At 42.1% G+C, this 25,560-nt stretch overlaps 2 protein-coding genes across 5 annotated transcripts; both read right to left on the bottom strand.

Annotated features, from left to right (window-relative positions):
- Nucleotides 1-228: 228 nt before the first annotated feature.
- polr2m (RNA polymerase II subunit M) lies at nt 229-5,299 on the bottom strand. Its single transcript, XM_014335927.2, has 4 exons — nt 4,463-5,299; nt 2,352-2,948; nt 1,966-2,188; nt 229-928 (listed from the first exon to the last, which is right to left on the bottom strand). The coding sequence occupies exons 1-4, from the start codon at nt 4,570-4,572 to the stop codon at nt 785-787; spliced, it is 1,074 nt and encodes a 357-aa protein (XP_014191413.1). The 5' UTR covers nt 4,573-5,299; the 3' UTR covers nt 229-784.
- A 1,768-nt stretch (nt 5,300-7,067) lies between these two features.
- Nucleotides 7,068-23,002, bottom strand: myzap (myocardial zonula adherens protein). Of its 4 annotated transcripts, none has more exons than XM_042220524.1 (14): nt 22,504-23,002; nt 21,688-21,768; nt 18,428-18,520; nt 17,283-17,444; nt 17,075-17,167; nt 16,848-16,961; nt 16,581-16,733; nt 15,834-15,959; nt 15,503-15,631; nt 14,766-14,860; nt 14,041-14,146; nt 13,524-13,607; nt 13,176-13,282; nt 7,068-8,012 (listed from the first exon to the last, which is right to left on the bottom strand). In XM_042220524.1, the coding sequence occupies exons 1-14, from the start codon at nt 22,582-22,584 to the stop codon at nt 7,967-7,969; spliced, it is 1,470 nt and encodes a 489-aa protein (XP_042076458.1). In that variant the 5' UTR covers nt 22,585-23,002; the 3' UTR covers nt 7,068-7,966. The 4 variants fall into 4 exon arrangements, with proteins under 4 accessions (XP_042076458.1, XP_014191411.1, XP_042076457.1 ...); XM_014335925.2 differs by lacking the exon at nt 7,068-8,012 and adding an exon at nt 10,202-13,087; XM_042220523.1 differs by lacking the exon at nt 7,068-8,012 and adding an exon at nt 10,202-12,739.
- Between the last annotated feature and the right edge of the window lie 2,558 nt (nt 23,003-25,560).

The raw sequence follows: 25,560 nt of genomic DNA, 5'->3' as shown, positions 1-25,560 counted from the left end.
AGCTGAGACAGCAATTACACCATGTATACAATACAAGCAACATACAATTTACTCCATCAGTACCTGTATTTTATTTCACTGACCTGACTTTTAAAATTTTATACTGAAGAGACTACTCAGGTCAGGTTAATTAAATAAAGTTTATCTCTTAAATATAATTTTTTCTAGAAAACTGATGCCCTGAAAACGCTGAATGTTATTTTTAAAAAAAACAACAACAAACAGGCATTTAGGAAATCACATGATTTATTTGTTCATGTTACACATTCTGTAACATTGAAGTTTGACATAACTATTTGCAGGCTCACGTCTGCTTCTCCACAAAGCTGTAAACAGTCACCGCTGATGAGCTTTAAGTGAATTGAATTATTAAAAATACTAAAAACAGAAACCTCAGCACTCCCAGGATCTGAAAGCCATGATGTCATCAGTCTAAGCATGCTGACAAGAAACACTTTCCCACATGACACATGTTTCAAATTTAGCACTTAAGCGTCGTAGTCAGCGGAAGGTGTTGTTATTCCTGCAGGACGCTGAAACAACTGAACCCACTACAGACTGAATGACAATTAAGTAAGCTAGTTTCTCAACCTGTCATTCAATTTCCTGAGCTGAGTCTGGGATACCGACTATTCCTTCACACCATGCAAAAGACCCTTTTCCTCTCTGAAGAATTGTTGCCCTTGGAGTGAAAATCCTGTCTGATGGGTCCTGATCACAAGGTCCAAAGCCTCTTTCCCTCAGGGCCAAGGTCACACTGGTTTCCCCAGCTGGCCCTCCAGGATCAGTCTTCCTCTGAGGAGAGCTGTGCTCCTTCATCGTGAACCTCTCTGTAGGTAGCCATGGGGCCACCGTCAGGAGTGTAGCTCCCCATAGAGATCTTCAATCCTTCAGACAGTTTCTGGGCTGCCAGCTTGGCCTGCAACTCCTGAAATTAAACACCAGACAGAGAAAAAGCTGACATGAATAGGCTGGTAAACAGAAGACAAGCACATTATTATAAAGCAGCACAGCCACTGCTATTAAACTCTCAACAAAAGTAGGACTGATAATGAGCTCAACCGCCTCCATAAGTTGACAACAGCACACTGTGTGACGTACACGGTCCCGACGCTGCTTGAATGCTGCCCTCTAGAGACAAGAAAGCGTCTCAAGCAGGGCAGCCTTTACCTGAAGATTTCCATCAGAAGAAAAAAAGAAATCAATGAACTGATTGTGATAATATTTTAACAGAAGATGAGAGATGGCATTTCCATTAATGACGCTTTAGGACAATGTGGAAGAACAAATATGTTTTATATGATTTCAAGTTTCAAGCATAGAGGAGCGCCTAAGTTTGTCTTATGTAATACTCTTCTTATACTCTCGTTCAGCTTTCTCTAATAATAACTGTTAAAAGGTTTAATTCTTAATTAAATTAAAGCATCCTAAGTGTTCGCTATTAACAGCATCAACGAGCTCTCTGAGACTTCATCCCTTTATAAATACTTATTGCACTAAAGTTTTCTTTTCTGCAGTAGCTACTCAGTTTGGAATCACCAGCATGTCTTTGGACTGAGGCAGGAAGCCAGAGTACTTGGACAGAACCCACGCACGACACAAGAACATGCAATCTCCACAAACCAGCCTTCTTGCTGTGAGGTGACGATGCTAACCCACCATTGTATCAGCTGTCAATAAAAGTCCTGACTTTTTAAAAATAGTGAGAATCAAAGTGTAAGATGCTGATTGAATTTATGGCACAAAAGACAAGAGGATAAACATGATTGTTGTTCAGATAATTACTTAATTTTCTTTTACCAAATATTAAATAAAATTTATGTCTATTAAAAATGTATTTCTTGTATAAAAGGAGACATTCAGAACAGCTTTGGTTGAACCATATTGCTAAGTGATCTAGTGAGGCACTGGCTGTTTCCACCCAGCCTGTTTAGCCTCCTTAGAAGGGCACTCGGCCTCACTAACCAGCTGCTTCTTGGTTTGCTTCTTCAGCAGTGCAGCTGACTCCTCCAGAGATAGGAGCTGGGCTGGATTGTGATGGAGAGGGGGGAGTCTGGCAGCAGTGATGTCATCCAGGTGTTTTCTGTCCCGCTCCCTCCTGGCTTGCACAGACAGCGGCGATGAGCCTTCAGAGGACTGACTGGGTGACGAGGATCCTGATGGAGAGATGCCACTTCTATGAGGGAGCCTGGAAACACATTAAGGTGCATATTATTTATACTCAGTTAACTTACACAGAGGACAAAAAGGCAGAATGGCAAACTATGTCAAATGTCTTACTGAATAAAATCTGGATTATTGGAGCATTTTTGTTGGAAATGTTCAGAAAACAGTAAATAAAGTCCACTCACTGATTTGGTTTAAATTTTTGCTTCCTGGGAGCTGCAGACTTCTCTGTTTTTTCCAGGACAGTTATATAGTGAGGCTTCTTTGGTGGGTGCTTTCTGAGAAAGTAATTGTCTCTTGCACTGCTGTTTAATGGCTCTTTGGATACGCTGCTGCCACCAGTAGTAGTTCCAGACAGCGTGACCCTTTCCAGGGCCTCCACAAGGTCACCCTCTTTTGTTTCATCAGAGTTCAGAGAGGCCCCACGAGCCACCGTTTCCATGGTTTCCACAGCAGTCGCTCCGGAGACAAACGGCTCTCGTTGCTCATCCAAAGTGTGGTTTTCTTGCACTTGAGCTGAGGCAGGTGAGGTCTCGCTCTCCTGTGCAGCATCACCTGCAGCAGCGTCATGTTGCCTGTTTTGATGCGAGGCTGCTGGTGTGATGGAGGCAGCACGCCGGTGAGCAAAAGCCTGCTGGTACTTGGACTGTAACTCTGTCCTCGCAACAGACACTAGGCTTCGTCTCCTCTCCTCCTCACTGTGGTCATCAATGGCAAGACGCACTTTATCTGCAAAGTCTTTTATCTTTTTCCCTTTGTCAGGTAGCGTCTGCAATAACTTCCTGCAAACAACACAAACGCATCATTGTAAAAAGTATACTTCAAGCAATATTTCAATACACAACGAGAGCAACAATAAATGTCAGACACATACATGTCTGTAACCCCTCCCTGACCCCAAATAAAAGTCTTTCATGCCATGTTTTCCTCTTAATTGTTGATAATGGCAGCCAAAGCTGATACTGATCTACTTCATGGTCCTACTTCCCATATAATCACATTTTTGATAAGAATATATATATTTTTTAAAAAAAACATATTATGTTACATTATGTGAACAAAATCCAGGAAAACTTGTCTGGAAATATGTGGTGCAAGTGTAACACAGAAAACTACTGATGCACTCCAACAAATTATATATAATTTTCTGAGTAAATTGGCAGAAAGATACAAATGGAGGCACTATGACGCATCTCATGCAGTGATGAAAACCTAAGGCCAGATTTACCAGCATGTTGCACCAGCACAAGTGGGTTTTGGCATTAAAAAAAAAAGTATTTAAAAAAAAAAAAAGAGTTTCTTTATCAAGGTGTGAAATATAGGGAGGAGAACATTTAAATAAAGCATATAAACTGATCGACCAATGCCAGCAACATGTGTTTTACTACTAACTACATATTTGAGGTTTGAAAAAAATAAATAAATAAATTTGCACCTTATTCTGAAATGACTGCACCCGTGTTCAGAAAACAGCCCCACATTTGTAAATCACCCTTAAAACTGAACACTCCTATTAATGCCATTTGGCCTCAGTGACTAAATCTGGCAGTGTAAATGTCTAAGTATCCTCAGCAGTTGCTGTTATAGGTTAACTGCATCTGTAAAGGTGTTCCCATATTAGTTAAACAGAAAGAGGATTTCTGTGTTTCTGATGGTATTAATAATAATGGTAGTTTATAGTTTTCAAATGGTCTACTTTTTATTTTTATTTTAGTTAAATAAAATGTTTTGTTTTTTTACATCTAGTTTTAGTTAACTATAACAAACTTGCTGGAAAACAGGAAGATGGGTCAAAAGTATGGAAATGGTCACTGACAATACCCTGGTAGGCTTCAGAGTTTAAATCATGCTCAACCGGTGCTAGGGTGCCTAAAGCGTGTCAAGAAAATGTCCCTGACAGCATCATCATTATTGTTACCACAACTAGCTCCCTGAACTGTTCATACAAAGCAGCATGCATCCATACTTTCATGTTTAAGCCAATGTCTGATCGCACCGTCTGTTGCAGCAGAAATCGAAACAGGTGTACCTAAAGTGACCGCGAGTGTTTGTTTTTTTACCCCATGTTACAGCAGAGTAGTGTCGCCCGTGCATCGTTTTTTACAAAAGCATTTCATATTTTCACCTGAGCCAAAGTGGACTTATATAAACACGTCGTCAGTAGATCATCTGTCTTAGTTTTAGGGCATATTCCTGAACACATAGAAGTCACTTTACCAAACCGGATCAAAGCTAACGGGATGGCCGTGCGCATAAGTGTCACGCTTCTCTCATACAACCTAAGGGTTAAACTTACTTGTTACTGAGGATCCCTTCTTGTCGGAGTAGCAGTTCCTGTAGTTCTTCTTTACTCAGGTGTCCCAGGTCTCCCACCTCTCCCTGGCGCTCTGTCCACGACGAGGACATCACTGTTAGCTAAAGTAAGCTAACTACAGCCATCCACAAACAGCACGAGCCCGCTTTAAACTTCAGCGTAAACACGAAGGTTTGCGGTAAATCTAACGGTTGATTGATTCCTTTTTTATTAGAGAGCTTCAAAAAACTCTTTAAGTGACAAATTCACTTCTTCAACACATGACACAACAACATTTCAAAGTGGGACCCTTCTTCTTCTTCTTCTTCTTCCTGTGTGGAAAAAATAGCCCTCTATCGCCCCCACTGTACGGGACACGGTAACACAACTCTTCCCTACAAAGACTATGAAGCTTCTTTGCTGCCCTCTCCCGGTCAAACGTGGTAACCAGCCTGGATGCAAGAGCTTTCTCTCTTAGCAGCGCGATCAGTACAGACAGTCTGGACTGGGCTGGTGTCTCAGATTTTCCACAGCTGCATTTCCTGTCCGGATGTTTTCCGATCCACTTCTCACTCAGCTCAACTGACAATGAATGACCCAAACACAGCTGTGTCCTCTCCAGCCTGTGTCAAAGTTCAAAGTCAGTTTTGGTTGCAGCTGTGCCGTTGGAACAAAGTCTCTGCAGACTTTACCTTTAGAGTTCAGACTCTAAGTCAAAGTTTAAAGTTTTCCATTTTTTCCTGAATGTATTATTCCAAGACCTATTTCTCAAGTATCCCAGATATTGTCAAAAAGAGAAATGCTTCTTTTTTCACGCTTATCTTTGTTAATCAATTGTAATTAAAGTAAACATTAAGTTTTATTTTTTTAGTCCTGACAAGAGATTCATTCTAAAAGACACTTCTTCAGCTGAGAGTCAGAGAGTAGAAAGACACACGCTGCAGTTTCTACTTGCAAGGCCAGTCACAGAGCGCTCACACCAGAGTGGGGGCCCTGTGATGTGCGCTCTGTTCTTGCACTTGTCTTTATTTATACACAAGAAAAGTAATACAATAATGAATACATCTGTTCAGTGGAATGTTGATACGTGAGCATGTGCGTATGTGATTGTGTGTGTGTGTGTTGGAATGTGGGAAGCAGCCCTTTTTCCTGGTAAGAGCTCAGAACTGCTTGTTCAGCTTCTTACTATCACTGTGGGAAGATTCAGATAAAAATATATGAACAGGTTTTATAAAGACCAATCAGTTCTAAGTAATAAAAAGGTCATCATGCAGTATTCTATCACATGTACACTTATATCATTAAAAGCTTATACTGACTACTAAGTACAATTTTCCATTGACATTCCCTCCCGTTGTCACGTATAACTTTTAAGTGAGATATCAGTATGTAATATCTTGTTGTACATTTTCTGTCACATCATCATTAATCACACAAAGTCTTCGTGTTCTAACAGGTCGGGGTCATCATCATCATCATCATTTGTCACGGCTGTGTATGCAGCAACAGTGGATACAATTATGCGGTTAATCATGAGTTTTAGACATGGCAGGATACATGTTACAAAAACACAAAATAAAAGTGAAAATGTTCCAACTCCAATGAGTAGTCTTTTTAGCACCTGTAGCAGGAGCCAGTGTAAAGCCAAGAAAACCAGTCACTTGCATTACTTACATAATCCTGATTTTGGGCCTGCTGGATCTGTCTCAAGGCGTTCAGGGCGTCAGTCATGTTTGATGAGTGTACATTGTCTGGTATGTAAGTGCAGCAGGTGTTGTTGAAGAGGACGCAAAGCCCCCCTTTTTCTGCTAGTATCACGTCCAGAGCTACTCGATGTTGCATCACTGCAATTCGTAATGCATTGATTTCCTGATTCTGCTGTTTGTTAATCTTGCACGAAGCGTTCAAGAAAAGTCCAAAACTGTAGTCCAGAGTTTCAATCCTCAGCATGTTTTTTCCGGTTCCCACCCAGGGGAACAATGAATGGAGTACTTTCTGTCCGGTAGTCCATAATTTGACTTCCTCGGGTACGTCGCTCCCCCATATTGGGTCATGTGGTTGAATTTCAGGGAGTGTTGATCTTCTTTTCCGGCGTACTGTAGAAGTGGTGTTTACTGCGGTCATCCTAAAAGTGTGGTTTGACAGGAATGTGGGAGCACATGTTCCTGTCCAGCCTGGGGGCAGTATGAAACATGCCCGTTGTCCACATTGCCAGGCGATGCCTTGCACTCAGTATGTGCCATTAGATGGTCCAGTCGTGTTCACAGGGGCACCTTCTCCTCCTCCAGCGGTCCGGTTGCAGTTAGTGATGTTTCCAAGCGGCCTGTTACCTTTGTTTTGTTTATAGCACATGGAGTGGTTCTTCCCTGGAGTTTGGTCCAAGAACACTGGGAAATGGATGGCTGTATTCCAGGTTGTCACATTGAAGTTGATCCAGAAAAGTTGATCACATGCTCGTTATCAAGTCCAATGTCTTCAATGGTGATTTTCTTGTGACCCTCCATATAGTGTAGGGTGTGTCGACGTGCTGGGCATATAAGAACAGACATAACAGTCTGCATTTTCAGATTCTGCCCTGGTCCTGTCGTGGATATAGCGGTACCAGGCATTATTCATCCAAGGGTGGATGTGGTCTTGTGTCATGTCTCTTAGGTGGGAGTTGTCGTGCATCCATCTTTTCAGTCTGCCTCGTGGTTCAGCTGTTGTCGGCATCAGCTGGGGGCCTGTAAGGGTGAGCGTCGTAGTCAAGGTAACCAAGAGGGTCCACCTTCCCATGGCTGCGTACTACACACTCTACTACTTGGTTACCCTAGAGTTGGTCAATGGCTGGAGGTGGAAGTGCGAGCAATGCTCAATCAGCACTTTACCCTCAACACTGAAGCAACCAAGCGAGGGTGAAACTTTCCCTTACTAGTTGATTTCTGTGAAGGAAGTGGAATCCTCTGGGACCTCAACTTTCTTGCGGTGGCTTTGGTGTATCCAGGAAGGTCTTTCCGCTATTTTGCAGGCAGTTGGAGTGGTCAGAAGCACTTGGTATGGACCCTCCCACCATGGCGAGCTCCAATTTTTCCTTGGAGTACTCGGACAAGGATCCAGTCACCTGGCTTCAACCTGCAGGAAATAGAAGAAGAATCTTGCGGCAGTTTATTGTTCAAAACAACATCTCTGTTTGTCAACAATTGAGTCATCCAATCTGCCAGAGTGGTTTCACAGACTGATTTATCTAGTGGCTCGCTAGTAACTGGTAGTGGAAAAGGTCGCCCATGTATAATTTCAAATGGGGACAGTTTGTTATTTCCTTGTGTTATTCTCATCCACATTTTGACTACACATTCTGGCCATGGTCTGCCAGTTTCTTCCATTGTTTTCCTGAGCCTTTGTTTTATAGTGCCATTTGTTCTTTCCACTAATCCTGCACTCTGTGGGTGGTAGGCACAATGGTGTTTTAAACTGAAACCTAGTGCTTCAGATACTTTGCTGATCACATCATTTACAAATAGTTGGTGTCTAGGCGGGCGATTCTAGGACCGATGCAGGACAGCAGGTCCTCAAACTGTACGAGTGAAAGACGGTGATATCACAAAAATCATCCAAGCGCAGCTCCTGGAGCAAGTGGTGAAACTCACCAAACTGCTCACGTGTCTGGAGGACCTGATGGACCCAGGTACGGCGAGGACGTCCTTAACACCGCTGCTCTGCTCTCCACAGTAAATAGAGAACGTAGACTCTCTCTTCAAATGCTAGCTCGACAGCTGCCATCTAGCAAAGATACTGGTCTGGCACAACTTCCTCCCACATCCCTCCCACATTTCCGGTTCACGCGTGTCAAAATATGCAATTTTGAGGCGCGATGGATTTTTCTTGGACACGCATTGAGGTGCAAATGTGCGTCTATCGCATTCGGTGTGAATGATTCGGGAAGAATGGGTTTTCCTGCTATTTTCATTATGTCATCAGTGTCCAGTACTGCTCCGTGTTTCAGCCATTGTTTTGGTTCTTTTGGTGGTGCTGCTTTTTGTTCGTCCTGCAGTACAGATAGTGGAATGGTGTGGCTTTCATGAGTTGTTAATAAGACTGTGGTTGCTATGGCTGCTGCTTTTGCAGCTTTGTCAGCAAAATTGTTTCCCTTTGTAATTTCAGAGTCATCCTTCTGATGTGCTGCACATTTGCAAATTGCTAAATGTCATATCACATAAGGAGTTTCCTCTCATGTAAACAGATGTGTGCCATGATAAAACCTTCCTCCACACACTAGAAATAAGAAACTAATCTCAACCCTTGTCACATCTTATTCGCTTATTTTATAATCCAGTCATTTTTCCAAATCTAGTATCAACCAACTAATTTGCATCAACTTATAATGCACTAAGTTGACAGGTCAACTGAAATGCACATTCAAAATATTATCACAAAAGAGAATTTCCTTCATACAGTAAATTATTTGTGTTGCATCAATCAAACAGAAAACATCTCACAATTTATTGTATTACCAACTAAATTTATTGTCTGATTACTGCTTGGTCATACCAGACTCTCTCGATCTTTATTTTTTCTTCTCTGTTTTCACAAACGTTTCACCTATTGTCAAGCTGAAGAGTTAAATGCCAGCAGTGGATAAATTCAGCATTTGATAACAAAACTCTGTTAAGTTTTCCCTGCTTTAACACCAATGAGAGATATAGGCGCATGTATAGTGTGTGCTGTAGTGTAAGCTGTTCTTCATTGCATGCATGTGTGTTAGTACGCTTGCATGCAGGGCCTGTGGGCCTGTCTCACCCAAAAGGGCATTTTCTTAACAGTTGCCTTTCTCTCGCGTGTGTTAAGAAAGGCAAATGTGCTTGTAGCAGTTGTGAGATTATTATGCCGTTATATATTACATTGTACCTGTAATCAAAATGAGTGAATCATGATACTGCTGTAGGCCACATCATACTTCTTGTATAATCAGTATGTAGTTTTAGTTTGAGTCATACTTTTGAGTTAAAAGAATGTGAAAATAATTAGATTTATTAGATAGGTTTGCCAGTCTTGGCAGCCGGGGGTCAGTCCGCCAGGGCCTCCGCTCCTGGCCGCCACCCGGCACACAATGCACCCGACCCCTATGGCGCCTCCTGCGGGTGGTGGGCCTGCGGGAGGATGGGCCCATGTCTCCTCTTCGGGCTGTGCCCGGCCGGGCCCCATGGACTAAGGCCCGGCCACCAGACGCTCGCCCTCGGGCACCCTCCCGGGCCTGGCTCCAGGGCGGGGCCCCGGTAACCCTATCCCGGGCAGGGTAAACTGTTCCCTCGATATTCTTTTCATAAGGGTCTTCTGAATCGCTCTTTGTCTGCCCTCACCTGAGAGGCACACCCTCTCAGGTGAAGGCTCTGTCCCTTAAAAGTGAAGCCAAACATGTGTTATGAGTCAGGGTGTAAAGGCACTGAGAAAAAAGCGTTTGATAAGTGTATCACTGAGAACCATTGTTCTTTTGGAGTGACTGGATTCAGTATAGTGTGGGGATTTACTACTGGTGGCATCATTTCAGTGATTTCATTTATTGCTCGCAGATCATGCACTAGATGGTATTTTGCAGTATTAGCTTTCTTCACCACTTAAACAAAACATCACTCTTTGTTTGTTTTATTATTATTATTTTTTAAATTCTCCTTTCTCAAAAACAGAAAATAAAATTGTAGTTGTTCTTGGCTGAGAAAACACAAAACCTCTTTCTTGTAAGCGCAGCCATCTTGTGACACATTCAGGATCATTTGCACAGTCTTTATTATCCAAACAGATTCTGGCCTCTCATCGTTAATCGTAGTATTATATGTATCAACGAGGAAAAGGCACATCATAAAACTATTTCAAACACAGCTGTGGCAGTACAGACAACACCTGGATAACACTTGTGCCAGTGGCTCAGGAACGGCAGTCACCTCATTAAAGTTAATATCGTTAATAACAGATTTCTCAAGAATTTACCACGTCCTATTTTACCACATTACCCTGCTTCCAATTAAAATAGCTTTCCTTTCACCACCAGGATCACAGAGTAGGCTGTCACAAAGGCACAAAGCATGGTAATAAATATTATATTATTGACAGTAACAAAATATCATATGTTTAATTTGTACAGACCACATATAAAATGATAGGAAAATACACGCAATAACCATATCGACCTTCATATAGGACTGAACGCTCATAGCTCAGTGAGCAACATGAATAGAATAGATTCACTGTAAACAAAAGAAATATATTCCATATTATATCAGTTAGAAAAATATTTTTTACATAGCATCACATCATTTACATCCTACATCAAGCTACTTTTATCATTATTAGAGCTATGTGCAAACATGGGACAGAAACCCACATAAGACTTCTTTTGCTTCACTGGCCAAAAATCATTATCTCCGACATAAATGAGTGAGATATTACTGACATGGATGTGCCAGCTTTAAAATGATTTAAAACAGATTCTTGTGTTAGTACATTTTTAAAAGAATATTTGTAAAAAAATAAAAAAATAAAAAAAAAATGACCAAAGACAATAGAAGTTTAAGGGAAAAAATTCCAGTCTTTGGTCTAGTTAATATTAACAGCTCTGATTGCATAAGTAACCCTCTTACTTTCACTATATGGACAAAAATATTGGACAATTCTTATTAATACTAGAATTCAGTTGTATAAAGTCAAATGCCTGGCCAGGCAGTCTGTATTTACAAAGAATTGGTTGTTCCAAAGAGCACACTTTAATGCTCCCGTTGCATGGGTAGAGCAGCTCCTGCAGGTGTGCTGTGTGTTGTGTTGTGTCTGATATCCCAGTGTTGGTGTTGTCCCTGCATTATCATAATAATCTTGGTCCAGGATCAACATTGCAACTGACCATTCACTTTGTTGATAAAAGAGGAGGGGGGGATTCTTTTGTTTATATAAAACGTTATTGTGTGTTTTATTAACTATATTCTTTATAAAGTTATGCAATGTAATAAATATATTATCAAGTTAGGTTGGCTGTTAGCCAACTGGCATTATCAAGTTAGGTTGGCTAATGCCGTTTAGCATTAGCTTAGAATGTGGCTAAATTCTAAGCTAATGCTTGGCTCACTGAATGCTCCAACGTCATTGGTCAGGTGTAATGTTGATGCTGGATCAACATTATTATGATGATAACAACATCAACACGGGGATATCAGACCGTGAGTAATGTGCAGCTAGGTCGGTAGTTCTGTTCACGTAGTTTATTTACATATTATTATTTTGCATATGTATTCTGAGTCAGCGGTATTCTTGAAGCACACTAGCTGATGTTTTAATGGCTAACCTGACTTTACATCACCACTTTTTCACTTTCAATCCTAAAGTTAACGTTACTCTATGTTAAATACCAACACAGAGTATGTTATCATATTACATTATTAAAACTTGTTTTTAAGACTGTTATTTTTTACAATTTGCTGTGAGCAATTTGACAATTTTATGGTCCATATAGTACGTAAATGTTAAGCTCAAGTAAGAGAATAATAAAGGATGTTACTACTGCACTACTCCAACCAGTTTTTTAATACGCTTGTCTCTTTCCCAGCATACGCAGACTGAGTTAGAGGATACTATTATTTAGCTTTAGCTACATACTTACTGTTGACATACAGGTTAGCTCTGTACTTAGCACTGATACAAAAAGAGAGAGGAAACACAAAATAAAATCCAACTGTCAACAGGTTTAAAGAAAAGTAATTAAACTGTTCACTCATGTTGTCATCCACATGGAAACTAAGCTATCATCTGACAGGGAATCTGGATCAAACTAGTTTGTAACTGGGGACAATGACTTCCGTGAGTTTCTTTTAATTTCCAGGTTTTTTTTTTTTCACTCCCAGTTTGATAAAATGTTATTTTTGATTTTGTTGCTTATGAAAAGAAGTTTGTGCGTTACTTGTTAACCCTGTTTTCAGTAATTATACTAAGTTAAATGGCTTCATAGCTTCATTGACTCTCCTTATTTAAGTCTTGGCTCATGCATTTTCCAGGACTGCTACTTAACTTTAATCTATGTTTATCTTTGCTGTCATTTCCATGAGTTTCATGAACGGCGTATAAACTCGCACTCCTGATCGTGGTTGAGAAGAGGGCGGGGATGAAGTGGACTCTTCTTGTATGGAGGGTGTGCCTCTGCTTGTTTGTGCATCCAATTCGTCTTCTCCAGGCTGGACCGGACTGACACCAGCTTCAGACTCAGATGGGTGGATGTAGGAGAATGTCCCATGCTCCTGTGAGGGTCTGGAATCCAGGAAGCGGCTGTACTGGACAGGAGTGTACCTTAGTAAACTTGAATGAAGCCTGCTGGGGGGAGGGTTATTAAGCCTAAACGTCCTTGGCTGAGTGGGCAGTGTTAGAGAGATCGATGGATGTTGAATGGGAGGTGATGATGAGGGTTGTGCCAGGGATGAGGGCACTATGGAGGAAGGGCTTGGTCTAAGTGATAGAGGATGAGTGGGTGACAAAGGCTGTGTCGGTGACAGTGGTTCGGTGGGTGATGGGAGTTTCACAGGTGATAGAGGATGATCAGGTGATGGGGGTTGGATGGGAAAGAGATGAGTTGGTTCACACTGAACAGGTTCAACATCATACCTCTGTGCTTCATGTCTGCAGAAGCACAGTCAGAAACCAGAGTGAGAAAACACCTCCTAATCAAGAAAACACAACCCAATGCTACTTAGTATCACAATCCTACCTGGGGAGCAGATCACAGCCTACTCCTTTCTCTCTGGTTTCCAAAACCTCTCGCGTCTTATTCTGTGTGGACATAAAATACTTGAGCTTGTCTTCTAATTCATTATTCTAGGAAAAGGAAAACAGGAAACAAGAAATATCAGGTCAGTTACATGCAAAAGACTATCGTCACTTTGCATGAAAAAAATGACCTGACGCTTGCAGCAACAAGCAGTAGAGGGGGATTAACACAGTTATTCAGTTATTCAGTGGTCAGAAGCCCATGTGATCATCTGAAGCCATGAAGCAGATTATCACACCCCACCACCAGTTATTAAAACACACAGAAAGCACACCAGTCTCATCCTACCTCACACTCCACTATTGCAATCCTGTCCAGAAGCTCAGAGATGAACATGTCCTTCTGAGCAACTTGAGCTCGCAGAGATTCGACCTTCACAAATTCAAAAAGATAATCATTTTAAAAACATTATTTATATAATTTACAGGGAAAACAGAAATGGAAAATCCAGTTCACAGCAAACTTAACTAGAGTCGTTATCTAATCTGTTTTTCCATACATAGAAATGAAGGCAATGAATAACTGAGCTATAAATACTTCAGTGAAGACAAATAATGCCCCTTTATCTCCAACCCCTTCCCATCAAAATTATGAACATGAATTCACCCCGTTAGCATGACGTCCCGCCCTTTATTGACTCTGTGTGCAGTGAAGTTCTCCGTTCCTTGTGTGCATTGACATTGATCCATGGTTTTAATGGTAAACAGGCTACTTGTGTAAATGTATGAGACACTCCCACTATCAAAACAGTGGAACAGAGGAGTTGAATCCATGGTCTACATACAGATAAATAAATCCTACTCACCTCCTCAATCATTCCTTTGACCTTCCTCTGTTGACAGAACACCATGTCGTTCAAGTGTTTGATCCTCTCGCGGAGATCACCTGCTTCACCTTCCAGCTCTTTGGACCTAAAAAACAACCACGATGTAGTCCCAAATATGAAGGAAATACGACTCTAGCACCCTGATTCATTTGCAAACATCGATGAAAAAGTTATGTGCTTTTTTCCCTTGTAGGTAAATAATCTGCCTGCAATGCTATAAACATCCTGCTCCAAAGTGCATCTTGCTCAACTGGTTTAAAGGGCCAAGCGTAAGCCGCTCTGCTTCGGGCTTCAAGAAAAAGTGTTTATGAAGGTTCTTAGCTGACTTGAAAAAACCTTTCAGGTCTGCACTTTAGGTAAACGTACGAAAGAATTTTAAGCTGAACTTTTACACAAAAACTAACATGTTTTTTTTTTTTATTAATATCCCATCCTATTCAATTATTTCTCAGTATTATTGTTGGATGTGCTGTCTGAGGTGGGGTTTATCGTGCATCCTTTGTGTTTGCAGCTCCTTGTTTAAGATCTCTGCACCAAGAATGAAAGTTTATCCTTGATGTTTGAGAAAACAAACTAAAGACAAAGAACTTCCTCACATCTAATGCAGTCTTGGCGAAGTTCTATCCACTTTTAGAGAAAGGGCTGTAATAGAGCCTTTAGATTCACGCGCAGCTTAAATTTTCTATCTGGACTTTAATTTGTACCTTTTGGCTACAGTTTCGTCAGTTCTGTCCGTCACCTCCATCAGGCGTAGGCGCTGTTCGCAGTCCTTCAGCTGCTTTTCCAGTTGGCTCTTCTCCTGTGGAAATCACAACATTTTATCTGTTTTCCTGTGGCTGAAAGAAAATCCTAATACTCAAAAGTTTGAGTCTTTTTGGGAAGTAAAATCACTGACATCGGTCGTCTCCTTAGATTACAGGGTCCTGATGGGGAACTTTGGCACGTAACATCCACCTGAAAAGATTCTCCTGGCAGGAAAACACTCCAAACTCCAACAATCCCTATCAGTTTGAGCATCAACTAAAGCAAGGCAACAATCCCAATCCATGGAGGCCCCACCCCACAGTCCACAGGAGTCAAAGGATTGACTGCTGGCACCCCCAGTGGTCCCGTGCCCAACTGGTTTGAGCTGTAGGGAAACCTCGGTATCAGGCATGTGGTTTTAAAGTAGTGGGTCCTAGGTGTTTTTGCAGCTGGCCAAGTGTTATGTTGTTTGCAGTAAACATGGACTGAACTCCACTACGTGCACATGTATACGGTCATAACCTTTTACAGAAGGTTGCTTTTGTACATTTAAGAAGTATCATTTTCATCGTTTCCTAAACATTTGACTGATATATGACAGATCCCTCAAAGTACTGTGTAATTTTTGTTTTACACAATTTTGTTCAAGGGTCAAGGGAACAGGAAGACATATACATACATTACATTTTTGACTTACCTTTCCCATGCAGTCCAGGAGACGCTCCACTTCCATGATCCTCTGGTCCCTCTCTGCAATCTTGGCTTCTGCGATTTTGATGTTTCTCTCCGCTTCCTCCAGTCGTCTGATGTACTCATCGAGTTGGGCCTGTGCAAACAGAAATATGTCTGCCACTCTTCTCTCAGCTTAGGCTTGCCTCATTGTCAAGAATTTTGTAACTTTTTTATTTGTAAATTGTGTACAGTTATTTCCTTAGGTAATCTACGTCAATAGGTTTGGTTTCTGCTGTCAAAATAAAAACAAAAACAAAGTGTGATGTATGTATGAATAAGGACCAAAGAATGCAGACCTGTAGGTTTTCAATCTCCTCCCTGTGCCTGCGTTGTTCTTCCAGCAGCTTTTCCTCATACTCATTCTCTAGCTTTTCCGAGAGCTCTTTTAGCGCCTTATCGTTGGCCTCCCGTGAAGACTCTGCCTGGACAGTCCACAGCATAGCAAAAATTAGCACTTTGCTCAGCTGATTAGGCCACATTCTGCTCAGGGTAGAAGATGCAGATGCAGCTGATGTGTTTCTGTTCCGCAGCAATATGATATGTTAACAGAGCTGCTCGATAAAAGTTTGCTGTGTCTCAGATCACACAGTGATTTGAAAGCTGGACTCTCTGCTTTCTAATGTAAATTAAAACTTTTTTTTAAAAAAATAGGACAGGAGATGGTTTCTCAAAACTTCAGGAACTGTGATGATGATCGGTAAAGCTGGATTTTAATGTTACCTGCTGCAGAGATAGAAAAATGTTCTTTCATTTATTGATTTATTCACTGTTGGTAGGGGTCATGAAGTCCTAAACGTCCTGTCCTTCCATCACTCTTACTGACTCATCAGACCACTTTGTTACAGGACAGCGCTTGCACAAAACTTGAGGGAAAATTTTGAATTCCACCCATTTATTTTGGCCATGCTGACATCTCGGTCTCGTGGCCTTGTGGCATTAGAAGCAGCCACTTCCACTGTAAAGTTTTGGGGGGGGGTTTCATCTGTGGACACACATGGATTCATGTTCATTCCCACAGAGAGAGTTTGTGTTTGCGGGACTACCTGAAGCCTGAGAGTTTGGTTTTCAGCCTGTACTGCAGCCAGCTCGCGCTCCTTGTCTCTGAGCTGTTGTTGTGTTTTCTCATAGGTGCTCCGCAAACTTTTCACATCGTCTCTCGAGCTCACTCTCTTCTGACAGTCCTCCAGAAGGGATTTCTGCAAAGGGAACTTATTTTAGCCAGTGAAGACTTTTTGTAACAGCATCCAGCTTCCGGAGTAAAAAAAGAAAAGAAAATGTCTTCGGAGTGTTTGGTGACTTTGATTTGTTACCTGCAAGGTGAGGTTAGCAGATATGAGGGAACTGTTCATCTGATCAAAGTTCTCCATGGCTGCCGTGCGGATCTTAACCTCTGACTCTAGACTCCTCTTGTGTGCATTGGCAGCCTGCAGAAACACGTGGCACACAGCTTTTTTCAGATTTATGCACAGCTTTACAGGTCAGAGTTTGATGAGGAATGTTAGTGCATCCGGTCACATGGTGTTGTCATAATCTTTACCCTGAGTTCCTGCGAAAGCTTCTGCATTGATTGCTGCATTCCTCCAAACTGTCCGTACATCCGCTCTCTAACCTTTTCAAGAGAATCTCTCACCTGCAAACAGAAACCAGGAAAACACAGATATCATCTAAACAGAAACCCACTCTGCCTTGTATGGATGATGTGATGGCAAAAGAATGATTGGCCTGAAGGCTCAGTCTTTCCTCACCTCCCTGATGTATCTCATCTCATCCTGTAGGTGACTGGTTGTCCACTCGCGTGCCAGCACCTCCTGTCTATCTGAGCCTGTCCTCTGCACTACACCATACACTTTGGGCCCATGATGCTGCAGCGAGGTCTCTGGCACCCCATTGGTCATGTCTCCGAGGTGCTGAGGGAGACAAGATCGTGCCGGTCAGGTTTCTGTAGCTACCTACCGCTGAGGCAGGCTTATGCTGGCATGGTGTCTCTGTGTTTGTGTGCACACTTACAGATGCACTGCATGAGTCTGCATGTACATGCACATGCATACATATGTGCAAGTGATCAAGTATTTCAGCGCCCACGCTGCTGTGCAGTGGAAATAGGAAGTTGGCAATGTGCAGCTAAAAAATGGTGCAGAGTGCATCGAAGGTGTCGTGTTTCTGCAACCCAGGACATGAGCTGCTGCCCATTTCTGCCTATTGTGCCTCTAACAGCCAATGAAAACAGATGCACACCAGCACAGGAGCAGTGTGGCACAATGCAATGACTAAATAATACACAGCAAAAGTCCTGGGCACAAATAAAAACAGCTTTAGCTCAGAGACTACATTTTAATCAGTATTTCAGCTGTAATTCAAGAGCAAGGTGCTTTACTTGATAAAGAGAAATGCAGCTAACACTTTTGTTCATTATCAATTGGTCTTCCTTGATAACTTTTATTTATAAAGTGCTTCACAGTGTACATGCACCAAAATAGAAACACACTGTCGAGCATGCGGTCATATATCCTTATATACACACATTTGGTGTAAAATGATGAAGAGCTGTAAACAGACGCTGCAGGGATTTTTCTTCTGCTTCAAATGTAACTTAAGCAGTCAGTTATTCTAATTGAATTGAATGTTAATTGAATATCTAAGTAAGTCAAGTTTAAATTTTGCATGATCCAGCTCATTTTATTAGCTTTGCCATAGTTTATCACTTGAAACAAATAAAAACAAATAGAAACACTTTGAACACGCCTGCTGTCTTTAAACTGTGATGGTCACAGCATTTGCCACGGTCACCTGTGAGCCTCTGTTCATGCTGAATGTGTGAATACAATATTAATGACAGCCTCACGGTGCATGCGCAGGGCACACTCAATGAAGCAGTGGCTGCTTTGTCTACCTGCTGAGGTGACTCCTGGCCAGGTGGACTCTCTCTTTGGATGAGCCCGTTCTTCCTCTTCCACATCCCATTGACATCTTTTTCATTTTCAGTCTGCAAAATAAAACAAAAACAGGTCAAGAACACTGATGTGGATGGCTTCCATTCAACCATCCTTCCATTGATTCTTCCATTCTCTTGACAGCATATCCAAGCAGGGAGCCTGCTCTTAGGTTCATTGCTAATTCTAACATCCACGTCTTTAGTACAAACAAAGCACTCAGTCAAACTCCACGCAGGCACAGGTTCAACATTCAAACACTACACTGCAGGTTCAACCCCATAACTTCATGTTGTGAGGCTATAGTGCTGACCACTGAACCACCATGCCACCCATGATTCGTGTAAAACAAAACATTTTCAATTAAGCTTTATCATTTCTGTATATATTCTACAGCACGCCTCATGTGAGCCTAAAGTGCAGGATTCTAAACAAAAATGCAAGTAAACACGCTCTTGAAGTATTTATTTAACTGTATGTGAATATTATATAGTTTCTAGATCTAGAGATAGATCTAGAGATAGACAGATTCTGATATCTTTTAGATGTCTCTACACAAAGAAGTCATTCATTGAGGACTACTACTCAGAAAAAGAGGCATCAGTGTCCACATCTCACAGAGATACGAGCGAGGAGGAACAAAGACGCCAGTGTGGTCTCGTGGACAGAGCCCAGCCTCACATTTCTGCACCACTCAATCTACAGAGGACCTGCTGTTGAGAAATGGAAAAGGCCTGCTAATAGGCGGGAGGATGTGGATTCCAGCAGATGGGAGGGAAGCACAGCCATCTTTATCAGTTCGCTTCACGAAGCCCTGCATGCTGCCCATTCAGCTTTGAACTTTACAATGTTTGACCACATGCTGGTCCGTGTTTACCTGCCCTTTGTCAGTTTTGTGGGAGAAGCACTCTGGCTTACTTTTCCTCTGTTGCTTGAGGAGCTTGAGCTGTTCACAAATGTTAAAAAAAAATGCTCGGAGACAGCTCGGTAAAATAATCTTGCATCAGTGCATTGTCATCTAACACTGTCATTTGTTTGTATGAACTCACTCCTCTATCATATGACTGCACCGTCTGACCTGATTAGCTCCTTATTTGTAACACAAGCACGGAGGATGCTCACTGTAGCTCACTGGGCTGAACCGTGTTCACTTTACGGCTGTTACAGAGATGAAATCCAATGCTGCCGGTATAGAAACATCGTCTGGTAACAGTTCTCTGTTTACTTCCTCTGCGTGTGTCATGATTCACATGTGCTACATATCATCTAGGCCGCAGTCGCCGGTTGGATATAATCCACGATGTCTCGAGTTGCAGGACACGCCCTTTCTAACTTCACAGCGAAAAACCAGCATTCCTCTTGAAACACGGTATCGCTGGATATCTCTGAGAAAAGATATTTTGGTCATTTCCTTCCTCGTTGATTAACTGGATGCAGTCCCCATTACCACGTTCCTACTGACCTTCATTTGACCTTCCATGGTGATGACATCTAAGATCTAAGATAGTGTAACTAGAGCAAATAGTTATCTGAAAAACAAGCATCAGTACCCAGTGTAAACACGAGCAGGTATTTTGCAACAACACAGTAATTACAGCAGCGCCTGCAGAGACCTTAAAGCGCCACACTGAAAACATGATGAACAGATGAACTAGGCACAAGTTTTAACCTCTTCAACCTCTAACTGGCTCCAGCCTGATGTTTTCTACTCTGTGCTGCAGTTCCACATACACTTTAAGCTTCAGTTTGCTGTTGAACTTCAGTGAAACTGAGGCTGATGACTTCATGGTAATTAGGGTTCAGGATGATAAGACTGCTTTCAGACTTGCAGCAGTCACTGGCGACATGTTGTCTAATACTTTCTGATAGGAAAACTTTTTTCACATGATACAAGAAAACAGGAGTGGTAGTGTGGAGTAAAGTGGTATCTTTATGATAGCTTTATGATGATTGTGAAATACCTCACTGTAAAAAAAATCTGCATCTGGATTGGTCTCAGAAATCCAGTTTGTGTTGCCATGAATCCCACCCAGCAGCGGTGATGTTACTCTGTTACTCAGCTGTTTTTATTTTTAAAAACACCCTTCTCTTCACTCGTTACATCGCTTGTTGCCATTTTCATCTCACAGACAGATGCTGACGCTGTTGCTGGAGTCACCGATGTCTGTTCTGGGACAAACCGGCTGCCACTCGCAGAGGGCACAAATCTGCATCCTTCCCAAACACTAAAGTGCACATCAGCTCTAAACACGTGCGCTTCCCTCCACTCTGTGTTCACACTTCATCAGACTGTCCTTTGTCATCAGTTCCTATAGTCGCAGTCACACCCTCCCAAAGGCAGCCACATTCAGAGATTACTTCAGTGTGCTATCGGTGGAAAGAGTGGACATGTTGTACAAGGTTCATTCAAAACTAGCCATCATGTTTCTGGATCCTGCACACCGCACAGTCATACAAGGAAAAACCTCTCCTCAGAGATTAAACCTAACCCAAGCATTGCACTCAGTTCTCGCACTTTCACTCTGAAACTTTGGCATCAGCCTCCGATCACAAACAAAGACCGGGGCAGAGCCACCAACAGCAAACACCCACGCAGCCTGCGGCGTCGACTCAGCCATAATTCACAGGATCACAGAGCATACCAGCAAATATTAAACGTGACTAAGAGTAATTCTACACCTCGGTAGGCAAATATTAATTTCTCATGAGCTCTGTTTGTTTTAGTTACCGTCCTTTGGAGTTAATACTGTTAATACTTATTAGCATTTTCTGTTCTGTGGAAGAGTGTTAGAGCACAGATGGAGCAGAGCTTTGAAGTAAATGTAAAACAGCTGTGTGTGCATTATCTCTCTCTCACACACACACACACACACACACACACACACACACACACACACACACACACACACACACGCCCTCCTGTCATGATTGCATAACTGGACCAGATGATAAAAAGCACATAAATCTCAGCTTTTCCACCATCTTTCTTTTAATGGTTTATAAGATGAATTTAGGTGTGTGTGGGAGGGGTTTCTGTTTGGTTTTTATTGGTGCTTTTACTCCCACACGTCACTATTTCTGATCAGCAGTGTCAAACTGAGTCGAGTGTGATGACGTTTCCTCTTTAATGTAACTTTACGTATTGTACCGTATGGATTTGAAGCCGGTTCTGGCTGGAGTAACAGGGTGGAGGTAACACCGAGGGAGACGCAAAACTTACATTGTCTGACTTTTCAGTTTTTGGCTCCTTGTTTCCATTTTCTCCAGGATACAGAGTCAGTCTCAGGCGTCTGATTCTCCTCTGGAAAACAAAACAAACACACACAGACAAAAAAGGAATTTACAGATGGCCATCATGAAGAAAAATAAAATTCAGATCTAAATATCTCTGACATTGTGGCAAAGCTTGAACTGTCAACTAAAAGATTCTGTGAGCTTATTCACATACAGCAGCAACAGGCACCAAACAAAGTTTATGTAAATGCAAAACAGAGTAAACAGAGTAAAATGTTAAAAAGTAAAACAGATACATGGAAAGTGGGAACTCTGTTTGATTTTTTACTATTTTGAGGTTTTTCATAAGAAATTTAGTACAAAGAAAAAACCAAACTCTTCAGCAGACCCTACAAGCGTGCTTCACCAAATATTACGGTACGTGTTGACCTGCATGAGGCGATCATGGGAATAAAATAAAACGTGGGGCAAGTACAAAGGCCTGTTTTATCAGAGAGCTGTTCAAATAAACATGACAGCTCTGCCTCCTGCACGCTCAGCTCCCATTACACACTCGTGTAAGTGAACAGAGCCACACATCCTACAACAGAGTCAGAAAACGTTAGAGAGAGAGAAAATGGATCTCTTTGCTTACAGACAGGAAAACAAGTGTCGGCAGAGTTAAAAGCAACAGCCGACAAACAGAAGAGGGGAGGAAAAAACACTGGACAGGACAAAACACAGAGAGAAGAGGAGAGCAGAGAGAAATGGGGGGGAAAGACAGAGAGATCTTCAGTGTTCTCGCTTCTCTCGAGCTTCTTACCTCCCTTAAAACCTCTGGAGAGTCCTCTGTTGTGGTGGTGGTGGTGGTGGAAACAGTTGGTCTTGAACCGTAGCGAAGCATGTCTCCTCTAATGTCCACTCCTGGCTTCTCTTCCTCTCCCTCTCTGGCTGTCCTCCCACCCTTCCTCTCACTCTCCTTCCTGAGTTCTGCTCAGATTCTCAGAGCGACCATTCGCCCCCGGCCCCAGCCTGGGAACAGGAGGGAAATTCCACTCTAAGTCTGCTTCTGCTGCTGCGTCTGCAGTGGGTATCCTCAGGGCTGCGAGGTTCCCCCTCAGTCAGTGAAATGAACAGGTGCAAACCAGCTCTCAGCAGCACAAACACAACAATGTCATTGTCCTAATTCCAGCCAGACTGCTCCTAAAGCCACCTGACTGACAGGCTTGTCAGTCACTCAGCAATCCTCTCTGCACTGACTACGTCTCTCTGCACTCCCATCAGACCTGTCGGGCCACATTTCACCTGCTTCGCTCTTTTGCGCCTCCTGGCCCTGAGAGCAGGACTTTCACAGGCAGGGCGGGTCCTTTTACTCGGGCTGGGACAGGTGGAGTGCGCCTTATCAAAGGGAGTGGCTAATAAGAGGAGCCCACTGTTCACATGAAGCAGTGAGACAATAACTGCCTGCCAGGCCTGTTATACATACAGGAGTTATTAGACTTAAAACACATTTAGATAGAGGTTTTGCTTTGTAAGAGAAATAAAACACATTGAGTGGCAGAGGTAGGGTTTTCATTGAGATGGAATCTGATTTCTCCCTCTTATTCACTCGCTCTCATTATTTGCTCTCGCAGGTAGGACAGCCAAGTGCATTATGGGGGCTCTTATATAATAACCTTTAAAAATTAAGCGTCTTCATCTGATTGAAACCTTTACATAAACCAAGAGAGTTATTCTTTTTTTAAATTTGCTAACAAAAGTCCATAATATAATTTAAATTGGAAGTTATATGTAGGAAGACAGGCCATAGAATAAAAAGACAAAAAACAAAAGCTCATAGACTTCCATGTCTGAATGGACAGTATGTCATGCCCTGTGATTTCAAAGGTCTGTTTATATCAGAGTTTATTAGTTTCCTCACTTCTTTCTCCTACTTTCCTTCTGTGTCTGTTTCCTGTATCGAGTTTTCCTGTATCGAGTTTCCCGCTTTAGTTATTGTTACTTTCTTCCTGTGTTACTTTGCTACTTAGTTGTCTTCTGTCTTGTGTTCAGTCTTACTTCCTCCTCTGTGATTGTGCTGATTGTGTCCACCTGTGTCTTGTTTCCTCCCAGCTGTGTCTCTGGTCAGTGTGTGAGTATAAATAACGCTGTCTTACCTTTGTCCTCTGTTACAGTGTTTGCTTACCCTTAGGACGCTTCCTTCTGTCCCCCCCTGCTGGATTTAGATGAATTTGTTTATGGACTTTGTTATTTGAATTTTATGCACCAATGAAAGGGCGCTTTTTGTTTGTTTCACCTGCGTCACCTCAGTCTTCTAAACAAACCATACTTGTTCTGTTTTCAATCGTACAGTCATAAGCTTTAAGATTTAACGTGCTGACTGAGGCCTGTAGAGTCTGAGATGTAGTTTTTTTCCTTTTTTTCATTACATGATCTGACCTGGGGTTGAATTTGCTGGGAAGATTGTGGCATTGTGTTAACACACAGCTGAATGATACAGACCAGTAAACCGACAGAACTTGTGCTTTTATAGAGGTGCTGACTGTCACTTAATCGAGTGCTTTTCATTAGCAGCACCTGGCTGCTACTCATCCTCCTAATGAAAACAGCGAGGGTGTTGCTTTTCCACATGACTGTGAATGCCAACCAGCCAACAGAGGTGCTACACTAGATCAATTATTGATATCGTGAGAGGGATGAAAAGAAAGACCGCACTGCAAACATGATTTTTTAATGTTCTTCCTTACCACTCCATGTTTTACTTGGTTTTACACTGACATAATATGCGCTCTGCTTATGATTATTCATGCTGACAATTATCTTTGAGGACCAGAAGCACAGTCTTCTGCACAGCCAGATCACATTCCTCTTTTGAATGGCTGCAGTCACTCCCTTTCAATAGAAACTAGAGACAAAGTCTCTGAAGAATGAGGAATCAAGTTTAAAGACTCAAGTTGCCTGGCGAGAGCTCGTTCAGCTGCACGTGGTGCTTCATCAAAGCTTTGCTGTTAGCTCACGTCAATAAATATGATGAGAAAAGCTCGCAGAATAATACGAGATGCATTTCTACTGGACTCTGTGGTTAATCGTTAACCAGACATCAAACAAATGGTGTTTCTGCAATCAGTAAGGCAGCCACTCTGTCCAAGTCCAATGTCATATGGAAGTTCTCTCTCATAATGATATTCACCTCCCGTCACAATCACAAAGTCACTCTCTGGATTAAATCCACAGTACTGGTGTCACAACATCAACCAGATTTACAGGACGAAAAAGTTTCTAAAAATACTTTCTACTTAAAGAAGCAACATGAGTACATTTATAAGCGGAAAACAGAGTAATAATTCATACATGACAAATAGCAAAATAGAGTAAACAGTGTTGTTAATACTGTTAGTAAACAAAGAACACTAAATAGCGATTTTAATTCATCTTTAGCGATGCTATTAGTTATGTCATAATATTGTGACATAAACAATAACATTCTTCTTCTTAACTAATTCAAGGTCACAGACAGGTTGGAGTCTGTCGCAGGTGTCATAGGGCAAGACGTGGGGTACACCCTGCACCAGGGGTGGGCAACTCCAGGCCTCGAGGGCCGGTGTCCCTGCAGGTTTTAGATGTGTCCTTGATCCAACACAGCTGATTTAAATGGCTAAATTAGCTCCTCAACATGTCCTGAAGTTCTCCAGAGGCCTGGTAACGAACTAATCATGTGATTCAGGTGTGTTGACCCAAGGTGAGATCTAAAACCTGCAGGACACCGGCCCTCGGGGCCTGGAATTGCCCACCCCTGCCCTGCACCCTGGACAGATCACCAGTCTATCAAAGAGTAAACACAAAGAGAGAGGGAGACACAACCTCATATTCATACCTGCAG

The sequence above is a fragment of the Haplochromis burtoni genome, unplaced genomic scaffold (assembly GCF_018398535.1).
Source record: "Haplochromis burtoni strain Fernald_Lab_line unplaced genomic scaffold, NCSU_Asbu1 Contig_50, whole genome shotgun sequence".
In the NCBI taxonomy this organism is placed as follows: Eukaryota; Metazoa; Chordata; class Actinopteri; order Cichliformes; family Cichlidae; genus Haplochromis; species Haplochromis burtoni.
This window is presented reverse-complemented; position numbering and strand designations above follow the sequence as displayed.